Here is a 13,929-nt window from a genome sequence, read left to right as displayed (position 1 = left end):
TAGAACTTATGACCGGAAGGGTGGCCCTTACAAGAAGATGGAAATCACAGGAGGCTGCTACAGCAAAGCATGACTGAAGCAACCTACTGAGCCATGCCAAAGTGAAAGGCTATATAGGCCTAAGAGACCACACCCAACGGTCAGAGACACCCAGTGACATGACACACACTGGGAAGAGAGTTAACCCTTCCAGCACCACAGGAAAGGGAAAACACCAACTTAAAGAAACAGTGTCCAACACAACAAACACACTGTGGTTGTTGCCGCAGGCAACGACATGGGTGGCAACCGTGTCCTGGGAGTCAGCCCCAAGGCCGGGACACTGCCACCACATGTACACAACGACAAACGTTGCCACGAGCAACCACAGTGCAGGAAAGGTGTCCGTGCACACCACACACTACACAGAGTGCACACAGACAAACGACAGTGCATACATACACGCACACAAACTCCAAAGGGACCGCACACATACCTGTTGTCCGCGGCAACCGCACTTGAGGCATACAACATCAAGCCTCAAGCTGCGGTTGAAACAACAACCCAAACCGCGGGCAACTGTATGCGGCTCCCAAGGAGTCACGGCCAAAACCGTGGCCGTGACACTTCTGCCAACCCTTCCCTCTCCTTCTTGATTGATAGGGCCTGGAGAGGTGACTATGCAGAAACCTGACCCTGTCAATGAAGAAACGGATGCAAAAGCTTGCAGAGAAAACAGGAGGAGAAAGGTGCACAGAGTGGCTTGGGCCCGCCCTCAGTGCACTTAACTGCCGATTTGCATATGGATTAAAAGTCATTTTTCTACAGAATGAATAATGGATCACTAAGTAAAAAGATATCTTTACATTCAGCTGAGCTATCCCTACAAGCCATTGTGTCTGATGTAACTGTGACTTTCCTGGTGACAGATTCACTTTAAGTGTAATCACAGTGGATCTCATGGACATTGCATCAATATATAAAATAAATGCAGAGGTAAATTCTCATAATGATGACTTATGACAAAGCGGCTTATAGGTTGCTTTCTTAGCCCGCAATCAACCACCTAAAATGCGCTTTTTCGGATACCTTTGCAGTGCGCGTATGGCATGGTGATGATGTAATCTTCATTACGGGTCATGAACGTAAGCCTTGCTTTTCCGTCTAGTATGGCAGACAGCGAATTTCCTATAAAACAATGGTGAACAAGCGTTACTGATGTGAATGTGGTATGGTGCTCGATGTAAATCATAGATCACATGAAGAAGCACAGAATAAATACCGGTAACCACAGCTTTTTGCCTATGTAGATCTGTACAGACATTGGTCACCAATACAGGAAGTTACAGAGAGGAGAAGTCATCGGGAGAAGGAATCATCTGGCAGAAGGCAGAGGAACGTCAAGGTATTAAAGTGGTTAAGTGGAGTTAAAGGGAATCTCTCACCCTGATTTTGGACCATTGTCTACAGTAATACATAAGTAGTACTACAGATATGCAGACCGGATCACTACTGTCCTCTGTTCCCCCGCTGTCAGCACTCAAAGCTGCATAGAAATACATTGTCAGGACTGCCGTGCATGTGCGCACAAGTCCTCTCCATTATGCTGGCACAGCACAGCAGTCCTGACAGTGTATTTCAGTGCAGCTCTGAGCGCTGACAGCGGGGGAATCTGGGGCAGATGGAAAATAAATTGTGATCTGGACTCCTTATCTGCAGTACTACTCATTCATTACTGCAGATAATAGTCCAATATTGGGGTCACAGATTCCCTTTAGGTTTTAAATTTTCTGCCTAAAACCTTACCCAGCCACCCAATAGCTTTCATGATATATTGGTATAGGCCAACTATTAGGAGTAGTCCAACACAATTAAAACAATGCTCAATTGTCTGACAAATAGTAAAAAAAAAAAAAAAAAGCTAGGCTGCAGAGAGTGATGGCTGCATGAGAGGGAAGCTCCTGCACCAAGCGACTGAAAATCCAGCTTATCCCCTGCCAGCATGGATACTTCCACTTCTATATACACCAGACTAACTTCTAGAAACTATGGGAAAGCCAAAGAGACAGCTGCCCCGGCTGAACAGCAATAACTTGGAGAACTACTTTGAAAGAGACAGACCTAAAGATGGCGCAGAGGCAAGCAGCAAATCAACCTCACCATCTTCCATCCGCAGCATATCTCCTCTCCTTTGGCAACCTCAGTTCCACCACTGCCGCCTGAAGCCTCGAGCCCTCCTTTACCACCAACATTGGAGGACGTCAGTTCTTCTGCCCGGGCAAGGCCCGAATTCAAAGATGGCGCCCGTTCTCACACGCCGTCGGACTCTCCCGCCAGCAGCCCGCGGAAACAAAGGCCGTGACTAGAGACATTAGGCCCCTTAACAGGTTAGTGCATCCTGCTGCACCCCTCCACGGGGCATTGCTGACATCCTTTCCACAGCTACCCCACTTCTGAGAAACCCCTCTCAGAGGATACCCTAAAGCAAATGCTAATAGCTCTCAAGGCCTCTCTTCACTCTGACATTGCGGGGCTGATTAACCCACTCTCTGGCAGGGTACAAGAAGTGGAGGACAGAGCCCTCCATATAGAAACAAAAATGGATGAATTTGCCACCTCTCAAAATTCCATTATTGACGCTCACAATGAAATGGTGAACGAGTTGGAAGCCATAAAGCTGAAAATGGCAGACTTTGAGGATCGCTCACGGCGAAATAACAAACTTTATGGCATACTCTAGGAAATCGCACCTCAACAACTGCAACCATACTTGAAAGGCCTGATATCCGCACTTCTTCCAAATCTGTCCCCTCAAGATATGATTATTGAGAGGGCCCACAGAGTACGGAAGCCCCAACATCCCGTGTGATACTTTAGCACGCATCCACTTCTTTCATATAAAATATGCATTGATGGTGGCTGCCAGAAAAATAGGAACTCTCCCGTTGCCATATCACACTGTTAAGCTGTTTACAGATCTGTCAGTGGAGACCCTCCGCCAACGCCGAGCACTACTACCTATCACGGTTGCCTTCCGGGACCACAACATAGCGTACAGATGGGGATACTCTTAAAATTGCTTGTTTAAAGAAATTGACAGATTAACGTTATCAAGACCTTTGAGAGCGGGAAAGACTTATTACAATCCTGGCAAATCCCTTTGCCCTCTCGGGATCCTGACAAAAGACCTTTGCTACAGCCCACCAAATCCATGTGGTAGTCAGCAAAATAGCATTGAGATCTTAAATGTTCATTACCAATACCAACAGGATAAAGGAACTTTCATTAACAATTTGACACTAAAGCACCCAGTTCCACCTGTGGAAGACTTATATTTACTACCTCGTCAGGTGATGATGACTACATCCCACCCTCTGGTGCAGACCCTCTACCAGGGAACACCATCTTTATGCCATACACTCCCGGCCTCAACAGTGGACTCTTGCCCTATGTTCTGGTTTTCTTTGTTTTTGTTTTTCAGTTATGGTTTATATTCAGTTAACCTGTTCCTATGCTCCTCTTTATCATGCACATTATGTGCTCCCACAGGCACTGTAGAATTAATCAAGCGGTCCTCTTTCCATCACCATGGGGCTTAAGATCATGTCACTGAATGCCAATTGCCCTCATAAACGGTCCTATGTATGGAAAGAAGCAATATCATCTGGTGCAGACATCCTTTGCATTCAAGAAACTCACTTATTGTAAACTGATGCTGCTAGAATGCACCACCACCTTTTTCCTAACATTTTACATTCCCATTTCAGTAAGAAGTCCAGGGGAGTCTCCATAGCCATTAGGAATACAGTTGCTTTTACCCTCATCAACAGCAGAGCTGACCCTGGGGGCAGATACTTCATCTTGGTATGTTCAATCAACAATATCACATACACTGGACTTCTCCTGCGACTGATTACTGCGATACCTGGGCTTGCTGTCTCCAATAATGTCTAATGTTCTTTCTTGTTTTCTTTCATCCCGGTTGGGATGCTGATGTACTGTGAAGTAAACTAAAAAGTGAATAAATAAATACTATTAAAAAAAAAACAGCATCACATACACACTGGTCAACATCTATGAACCTAACACACACCAACTGTCATTCCTGCACAAAGTGATGCGACACACCAACAAATTGAAAAAAGGAAAGGTGATAGTATGCAGAGACTTTAACTCCATAATGGACCCTTCCCTGGACTCCACCTCCTCCACAAGGCGATCTGACATGGAAATGGGCTCCTTTTTACAGTCAGAGGGTCTTATTGAGACTTTACCTTCCCCCCCATCTATCATACTCCCTGTAACGGATCTCCTAGCACCCCGACCGGGTACCTCCGTTGATAGTTGCTCCTAGTGCTTTCCGAGGACTCCAAGCACTCCACTTGACACCGTACGCACTGCAGACCCCACGAACCGCCGAAGCTTGGTTGAGGTCTCACCGTCTCCTACCCACCCTGGACCTACAACAAGGCTCCAGGCTCCAGTGGGTGAACCTCTCCTAAAACCAGAGAGCAGGAACAGCTCTTAAAAGAGCTAGTAATTATAGCCAGGGGAGTATAGCAAATCTCCCAGCATATAGCAATCCCCAGCGTCGATCAGTTACCCAAACATCAGTCTCAACATGATAAAGGGTAAAACAGGAACACTTTATTGAGGGCTACCCGCCTGTATTTATGCAGGTCCCCATCTGGTGGACACGCCCCTAGGGGACCAGAAGGAAGACTGTGACACAGGACAGATACGTAGCACTCAGGATACACCGACACAACACATCCCCACAATGCATCATGGTTTCCTCCTCTCTGCCCTGGAGACACCCGAGGAGTAATTCAATTATCTCTCAGGACAAAGGGAAATCGCCAATACACATGTGGATACAACAGGACAGGAATCACCACCCAAACACACAATGTCACACCCCCACAGCAAACAGACATTTAACATATTCCCAGATAGCTCAAGTCTGAGTGCATATCATTAGGTGAATGGCACTCAGAATACACAAATACAATAAAATTAGCTATCTGGGTACCCTCACATAACAAAATACAATTGCAAAGACAGATTTAAGCTGTGCGGCCGGTCTGTCTGCTCCTTTAAAGTTAGTATGGGCCATAATTCTGAGGCAAGAGGCTGGTAGCCAGGCCCCTCCGAAACCCAGTGGCGAGGTTGGTTTCGCCACACTCCCGCATTGACATGTTTATGGTGGACCATACTACACTACTCCATACCTCTTCTACAGAAAATGGTCTCATTCAATGGTCAGACCATGCCCCGATCATCATCACCCTGAAAGAAAGTTTCCAATCCCACCCAGCTCCTATCTGGAGAAACAATACATTTCTATTTAACAACCCTAAACAGATGAAGTAACTTAGCGCTGGTCTGAGGGAATACTTTCAATTCATCACAGGTTTCAGACCTATTTACCCTATGGCAAGCTCACAAAGCTTACATAAGAGGTTCCTTAATTAAGCTAGGCTACAAGGTAAAAAAAAAACAGAGAAAAAGAAATCTCCCAAATACTTGAACGGATAGCCTGCTTGGAAAGGGCTAATAAGGTCTCCCCAACAGACCAACCTGCAGACGAGCTCAGGATTGAAAGGGACAAGCTTAGGGGAGTCCTACTCCATAACTACAGCAAGTCCCTTCTTAAGATTTAGTCCAAATACTATGCCCAAGGCAATAAAACAGGAAAACTACTCGCTCGACAACTTATAACCCATCAATCAAAATTCCACACATAATACACACCAGCACCAAAGCCAAAATGATTGACCCCAGGGACATTGCAGAACAGTTTTGCTTTACCATAACCTCAAAAGACAACACTCCATTACCATACAATTACCCATCCCTTGTCAAGGACTTCTTGACAAAAGCTTCACTCCCCACCCTCACTGCTTCACAGCTACAGACATTAAACGCCCCACCCACAAAATTGGAAATTATAAAAAAATTTATTCACTCACTCCCCCTCGGAAAATCCCCAGGCCCTGATGGTTTATCCAATGAATACTACCGCCACTTCCAAGCCATACTTATCCCTCACTTACGAGACATTTTCCACCGGACGATGGATGGTACTCCTTTCCCAGCGGATATGCTAGCAGCCTTAATAGTAACTCTCCCCAAACTGGGCAAGCCCCCAGACCTCCCCAAAATTTCAGACCCATTTCTTTACTTAATTCAGATATAAAAATATTTGCTAAATTTATTGCAAAATAGGCTGTCCCCAATGCTTCCCTCTCTTATCAAAACAGACTGGGTTTGTAGCTGGGAGACAGGCATCTGATAACACTAGAAGACAGCTGCGTACATAGAGAAGGGCCCCATAGTAAGGATCAAACCAGGCCCCACACACAGGACAGAAGGGTTTCTGCCTAAACTCTTTTCAATGAACCTTGGGCCATTTTTTCCACTGCCTCATTTACTAAAAGTTGTTCCTTTAGAGGGTAGAGTCCTGACCAAGTTTTCACCTCCAGTAGAAGAGGAGATAATTCCAACTGAGACTGGGCCCCATAGCAGTTGCACGCCCCTGCTAGAAGACTTGTGGATCTCTTCAATTATGCTCAAATTCACCGCTCCCCTGTGCTTGCAGTGACCCTGGACGCTGAGAAGGTGTTCGGCCGCCTTCACTGGTCGTTTGCCTTTGCGGCCCTCCGGAACATGGGATTTACAGGCCACAAGCTCTACTCTTCCCCCTGTGCTAGAGTGTGGGTAAATGGGGTTGTCTCAGACAGTTTTTAGCTTTCAAACGGGTCCCATCAAGGATGCCCCTTATCGCCTCTGCTCTTCATCCTTGCTTTGGAACCCTTAGCACAACGCATAAGAAACTCACCAAACCTCACTGGTATTAAGGTGGGAGATCAAACCCACACCATCAACCTCTATGCTGATGTTATTATCCTCACAATGGCAGACCCTGTAAATTCCCTGGGAAAGGCTCTATCTATAATATCACATTTTGGCTCCCTTTCCTACTACAAAATAAACAGCTCTAAAGCTCAGGCTCTCCCCATCAACATTCCTCCTAGATAAGTGTCACTTATACAATCTCTATATGATCTGGATAGGCAGTCTACCGAATTGCCATACCTGGGAGTCAAACTCACATCTCCATGCTTCCTTCTATATAAACATAACTATGAACCTCTCCTCTCTACTATGACCAAAGACTTCTTTAGCTTTGCAATGAAGGCAGTATCATGGGTGGGTAGATTTGCATCATTCCAGATGAGAACCCTCCCAAGAGCTCAGTCTATTTTTAATGCTTATCTATGGGGCTCCGCTAGGCCCAGAATAGCCCAAACCTTGATGTTCAGAAACAAAATAGCTGGAGATATAGGCCTCCCGTCAATTAAAGACTATCACAAAGCAATGGGGCTCTCGTTCACTCGTGAATGGTGGTTACCCAATAGCTCTAAGGTATGGGTCCAAATAGAATCTCATTCCATAGGCCAAGGTTCACTAAAGGACTATCTAATACAACTGGTTTGGGACTCACACCCTCCAAAAGCCAACAATGTCTTCCTGTCTGTTTTTCTTACTTCCTCTTTAATTTTTTTCTAGTTCATCTTTTTTATAACCCCTTTCCTCAAATTTGCTCTGTAAGTTATCTGCCTCTTTTTCAAACTGGTCCCACTAATGTGGGTATATCAAATCAAGCAATTTTTGATAAATATATTTCCAAACACATACTTTAACATCAGCTTATACTAATAACATGGATCCATATAGAAAATTTATAGGAGGTGGTATAAGAACGCTGAGATATGTCGTCTACAGAACACTGAGGTGAATAGGACTGGTAACCATGGAAACGAACGCCTACTTATCCGTGAGCAGGACGGACCGGAATCATCCCTGAGGAAGGAACTCTGTAGTTCAGAAACGCGTCGGGGAGTTTTGGTCCAAGTAGGCATCTGTACCTGGTGTGACGTCACACAGAAGATTCGCTCCATTGGATTACTAGCGCAGCTTCCCTGGCGCGCACGTGTCACCGGCCGGGACCGCGCGCGCTGGCAGTGGAGGCTGAAGACTTGCTAAACTCTTAGCTGAACAGCGAAACAGCACCACTGCTCCTGTTTAGAGAAACACCGCTCGCAACAACACAGACAAGTAGCGTGCTTCTCTCGGATCACCGATCCAAACTGGTGTAACCCCTTCATTACTATCAAGCAGCAGCAGGAAAGGCAACAGCCTTTAATAACTGACAGTCAAAATACACTAGAAAAATAAAAATAAAGCTAATTAGAACACAGTATCTCTAATAAGTGGATGATTGCTGAATATATAATTTAAGGGTTCACATACTTAAGTGGGCGTTATCCATGTCATATTATCCTTATATCATTATACAGCACTGAAGAATCAGCACGGGTCTAGTTGTTTATCCTTTTCATTCTACAAGATATATCTACGACCTACTCGGAGACAAGGCTACCTTTGTTAAATCCCCCCCTATTACAAGATGGGAGTCCGAGCTGGGACACTCCTTCTCAGACGAGGAATGGGCCGCACCAGGCGTCTTTCTTTCCTCCAACTTTTTGTTACTCATTATGAAGCAGGGGTGAAAACTCTCTTACAATGGTATTTTACCCTTCAAAGACTAAGCAAAATATACCCAGGAACTTCTCCTTGCTGCTGAAGGGAATGTGGTAATACAGGCTTCCCTATACCATACAGATCTTTGAGTTAGTATCTAAATTGACCTCAGCGAGAGTAATCGCATCCCCAGAGCTTGCGGTATTGTTCCTGGGTATACAGTCAATTGACCCCAATTATAGAGGTCTTATAGGACATGTGCTACTGAGCGCCAAATTGGTGATAACCCGCCACTGGAAGGAAATTACTCCTCCTACCATATTAGAAGTACTCCAGGAGCTAAACACAACCTGCTGATATGAACGACTATTGCCAGATACAGTGATCTCCTACAAATCTTCGAACATTATTTGGGTGCCTTGGCTACTACATCCTAAATACACACCCTAAGAATCCTTATCTTACTAGAGAAACTTATATCTTCAACATCCTGTGACAAGTGAGAGAGCATTGTTACTTTCAATTTATATTTATATACACTACAATCTTCATTCAGTTCTTTTTATTTTCTTCCTTCTCCTCTCTTCTTTCTTTACTTATTATATGTATCTGGCCACTCTTAAATGCAATCTGCCATACCCTCTCAGGGAGGCGAACACCCCATATGATGCCTTTTTACCCAAGGCTGTTAGTTCTTCATGCCTCATAGTGTGACTTATAACTGGTGGTCGAATATATTTCCTTTAAATGTAAACTGATTTATGTAAGTCAATATTACATGTAAGGATCTGTCATTTTTGTGAAAAACACAATAAAAAACGTTTATTAAAAAATAAAAATAAATAAAGGATCTTATACTTGCCGATCTCCTGCTGCTTTTCCAAAGGTACCCGGATCCCTACTGCGCTCCACTTCCTGCTTCTGTTCTCGGAGCAGCAGGAAATCACTGGGAATGCAACCAATCACTGGCTGCAGCAATGACCGCCTCTGCCAGTGATTGGCTCAGCTGCGTTTTCAGTTATTTCCTGCTGTGTCAAGAACAGGAAGCGGAGCGCAGCGGGAACCTGAACAGTAAGGGGACTATAAGAACCTTTGTGTTTAAGCATTGGCAGGCCATTTAACTAGTAATAATTGACGCTGCAGCTCCCTGTAGTGACTGCCTAAAGCAGCCACTATAACAGTGTCACAGCAGACTGGGGCAGCGGTTCACCATCATAGGCCCTATAGTGCTTCTATATGCTTTATTCAGCCATGTTATACAATTTGCACAAAAATACACAGACGCTTAAAGCCACAAAATCCTATGGCCGATACAAGTATGCAATGGCTCTCTAATTGGCCTGTTGCCATCATTTTCAAAAATGGAAATCTCACTTTTAATGTCTTTCAAAAGTTCTTTCTTTCTTGAGTTCAGACTTTCTCCACAGATCATTTATTGAGGCTCTTAGAATGGATCTTGACAGGAAATTTTCTGCAAAGAGAATATCTTTTGCCATTCTGACTTCTAGGACACATTAGCTTCTTTTCCAGCTTTCCCATTCTCCCTGGAACTGTCAGCCTTTACATGACAGGGGCTGTCACCTCTCTTACAAGGGAACAGTTACATGGCGTGACAGGGCCCCGCAGAGCGAGCATACTAGCACAGCGCGTGTCCTGCAGGTCAGGGAGAATAAATGGTTCTGCGAAGAGGGCATTGTATGTGAGGCTTTCTATGGTACTGCTGTTATTTATTGCAGTGCTCTGTGTCCTGTACTCCAAGCAACACAAGCCCTAATTGCAATAAAGAAATCCTAGTACAATCCATCAACAGCAGCTCTTTAGCTGTTTCCAGGCAGCAACAAGATATTTTTGTACAAGTCACAGAGTAAAAATGAGCTAAAGAGTTAGCAAAACCCTAAACCCAGGTAATGAAGATAAATGACACGATTCTACATTTGCTTAATTGCTCGTTTCTGTGCTGTATAATTATGTAACTGTAGTAATAAATCAAGCAAAGTATAATGCACCATTAGCTGTTCTGATGCACGCTCTTTCTGTGTGACAAGCCCACTGGTTCAATATACTGCTGACATGATCATCCTGGCATTATATAGGACAAACCTGTACGATCATCAGAAGTGCTGCAGAATAATATACTCTGTACTGTCTACAACATCTATGCTCCTAAAAGGGACGGGGGCTGTTTGCACGTGACACTTTTTTTTAGGGCCCCTCACTCTGCATAAAGCAACTCATAAGCCCATTACACGAAAGGTCCGCCGCTGAGACAATAATATAATGGAAAGAAAAGTCAACATCTCCTGAGAGGAGAACATCTGATGTTCTTATTACCATAAAATTTGGATCTGGCCAAAATGCTCCCTGTGATGCAAAATCCATCCTTCCTGTTACTGACATGAAAGGTCGACACTGGTGGGTGATGACTAACCTGCAAAAGACATCATATATTGTATGTGGACGGCAAAGACCCAGCAGAAACAAGTCAGAAGAAGAAGGGGGGGGGGGGGGGTCTGTGGTCGTATTTAAATATACTCTACTGTTTTGTGGCTATATAGGATCTAGGAACGTCTGTCTGTCTCTATTTCAGATGCATTGGAGCAATACAAAAATTGTATGCCAGAGAACATGTCCTCGAACCATTGTGTAATATGAAGTTCTACAAATGTCTATTATACTTTGTGTTACAATTACTTCTCTAGACTGGATGTAACTGCAGCAAATGCTCCACTGTGAGACGTATTAGGTGTGCAGGTTATTCAATGGATGTGTACAATGTTTTTGTCAGTATAATCTGAGCCTGCAAAATAACAGTAATCCTGATTTATTGAAATAATTATCCTCCCAGCTGCCTGATCCATCCATGACATTTGCATTTGTTGAACTGATGCATCCACAGCATTAAGAATACAAGGAGGAGATGCTGTCTATGTGAGGCCAGCAATAAATAACAAGTCTATAGCAGTGATCTGCAACCTGTAGTCTCCACTACAACTCTACCATGCCCTGACACCTGCAAGTTTTCTTTTACGCTTTGCTATGGACCCTTTTCACCTGTATGTCCACACACAATCTGCTCCTGTGGATAAAACACTGGAGTTGGTTACCTGTTCTGCTATGTAAAACGTGTGACTGTTTGTCTGTGGGTGAAACCAGCAGCAGCGGAATTTCTCTCCCAGGATGGAGTTATACGGCTTCTTTATTCCCTACAAGATCAATCGAGAGGATTAAAAAAAAAAATCTTAAACTAGCCATACATTTTAGATACTGTACATCTCTTAGCCCCCCCCCCCCCATCCCCAGACACCTCCAGCAGCAGATCAGCTCCTTTACAACAAAAATATTGGACATGTTGGAATCCAGCTACCCAATCCTTCTCTCCCTCTGGGAAGAGTATGGAGGCGCCCATACAAATATCACACATACTTCACAATCCCAAATGATATAATACAAAGACATAATAATTACCTTTGGCTTTTTATAAAATCCTGACAAATACCATTTCAGAACTTGCTTCATACGACAGTAAGGATCGTCCTCCACTGCTGCCCTGGAATCAAAATAAACTTTTAGTATTTTTTCCAGGGCCAGTATAAGTTCCCAATACGCCCCTTATACTAAAGTTATAAGTCTGTATGGCTCCTACTGTGCCATAGTGGCCTTCTACTTATTAGTTATTAACCCGGTTTGATTAGCGGTCTCGTTTAGTTGCCGTCCTGACCTCTGCTTTCAACCATGCTTTGTTTGCCTTGATTATCGCACTGTCTGACTACATATTTAGCATTCTGCTCCAGTTGTTAGTGACGGTATTGGGTTTACAATCTATTTCACTGTTGTTATACCCAATAGCGGTTAGTTTAGCATTACCAGCGACCTGTGTATACAGGAACGTAGGGAGGACACTGATACTGTCTTTCCTGCCCTATGTGATGCTGAAAGAATCATAAGGAAGTCAGAGGATCCATGCTTATGTCACCGCGATGCTTCCCATATTGCTCTACACTATTTATGATGAGGGTGTAGCAAACAGGGGGCCGGCAGTGATCCTGACACCCAAGAGGACACATACACTCAGAGTAAGGATGAAGCTGCTTACTTTGACTTTAGGTAAGCAGCTTTGTCCTTAGAGGCACCAGCTATAGTATTTTCTCCTGCCTTACACCAGTGATGAAGCTCTATTCCTGCAAGTGTATATAGAAATAGATCGTCAGAGCTGCTCACACCATATAAGCTAATAAAAACTGGTCAAAAATACTATATCGTCATGTCTGTGGCCACTGTGTGCAGACTAGTGCCTTTTTATTGACAATTTTAAGTTGTTTTTATGGTTCCTTTCCTCAACTCTTTTAATCATTCTTTATTTTCATATTTGCAAAAACAGAGAGATATAACACGTGGAAAATGAGCCAATGTCTTGTAAAAATGCAGAACAGTGCTATAGTCCACTTGATGGCAATCAGTGGAACTCATAGCTCAAGTCAAGCTAAATATGTAAGGGACTGTGAAAGAGCGAGTAGGGGAAGAAGAGAGAGTGGGAAGGAAGTCGACTGCAGACTTGGCTGCACAATCAGTCATTCTCCAAAGCAGGGGAAATAAGGCACTATTTCTGGTACATCCTGAAACATACAGAACAGAAAAAGAAGATGGATAGAAAATGAAAAGAAAAAAATTTAAACCCGATCACCTAAAATAGGAACAGATTGGTGAAGGCTCATGACAGGTTCCTTACAGGGAGGCAGCAATGGAATGCCAGAGCTGCCAAACCTAAAGAAACCTGCCATGAGCATTGTTGATCCATTTAGACATCTCTGACATATCTGATTAAGCTTGGCAACCTATTTCTCCAGAAGGAGGTTGTGTACCAAGCCAATTTAAAGGGATTAATGCCTTTGCAGCTGCAATAAGGTGTAAAATTAGGTTCTTTTTGGAGGGGTTGTATAGTTTGCTTAGTTGGGTCAGAGCTATCATATCAAGAGAAAGCTTAAAATCAGGCATGGAGATCCGTCTGATCACATCCCACATGGCATCCCAAAAAGGCTCAATCAAAGGGCAAGCCCACCAAATGTGAGACTAAGAGCCCACCTCTCCCCACACCTCCAACAATGTTTTGCAGCAGAAAGACCTCTTTCATACCAAAACTCAAGCGCCTTGTACCACGTGGAGAGGAGTTCATAGTTATTCTCCTGGAGATGTACACAAAGCGAGAAGCCACGAGAGGGCGATGGTATTCTCTTAGTCTCTGTCACTGTGAGGACCGTATCCAGCTGGTTCTCCCAGGCAAGTAGAAAAGGTGGTTTAGATGGGTTGGCCACTTTCTGGATATTATTGATCAGTGTCTCCGTAAGATGATTATATGGCATATACTAATATAGTCCATGTTGAAATTCTACACCATTTTCTATATTT

General features: G+C 44.0%; 1 protein-coding gene across 1 annotated transcript in view; it reads right to left on the bottom strand.

The window, feature by feature from the left end:
- The window catches only part of OSBPL5 (oxysterol binding protein like 5), a 61,113-nt gene that overhangs the window by 23,482 nt on the left and 23,702 nt on the right, over positions 1-13,929 (bottom strand). Inside the window, exons 10-13 of the mRNA XM_040410647.1 lie at positions 11,992-12,073; positions 11,631-11,729; positions 10,858-10,954; positions 1,069-1,167 (exon numbers count right to left, since the gene is read on the bottom strand). Of these exons, the coding sequence (XP_040266581.1) occupies positions 1,069-1,167; positions 10,858-10,954; positions 11,631-11,729; positions 11,992-12,073 (377 nt within the window). The remainder of the gene's footprint in view (positions 1-1,068; positions 1,168-10,857; positions 10,955-11,630; positions 11,730-11,991; positions 12,074-13,929) is intronic.

The sequence above is a fragment of the Bufo bufo genome, chromosome 10 (genome assembly GCF_905171765.1).
Source record: "Bufo bufo chromosome 10, aBufBuf1.1, whole genome shotgun sequence".
In the NCBI taxonomy this organism is placed as follows: domain Eukaryota; kingdom Metazoa; phylum Chordata; class Amphibia; order Anura; family Bufonidae; genus Bufo; species Bufo bufo.
This window is presented reverse-complemented; position numbering and strand designations above follow the sequence as displayed.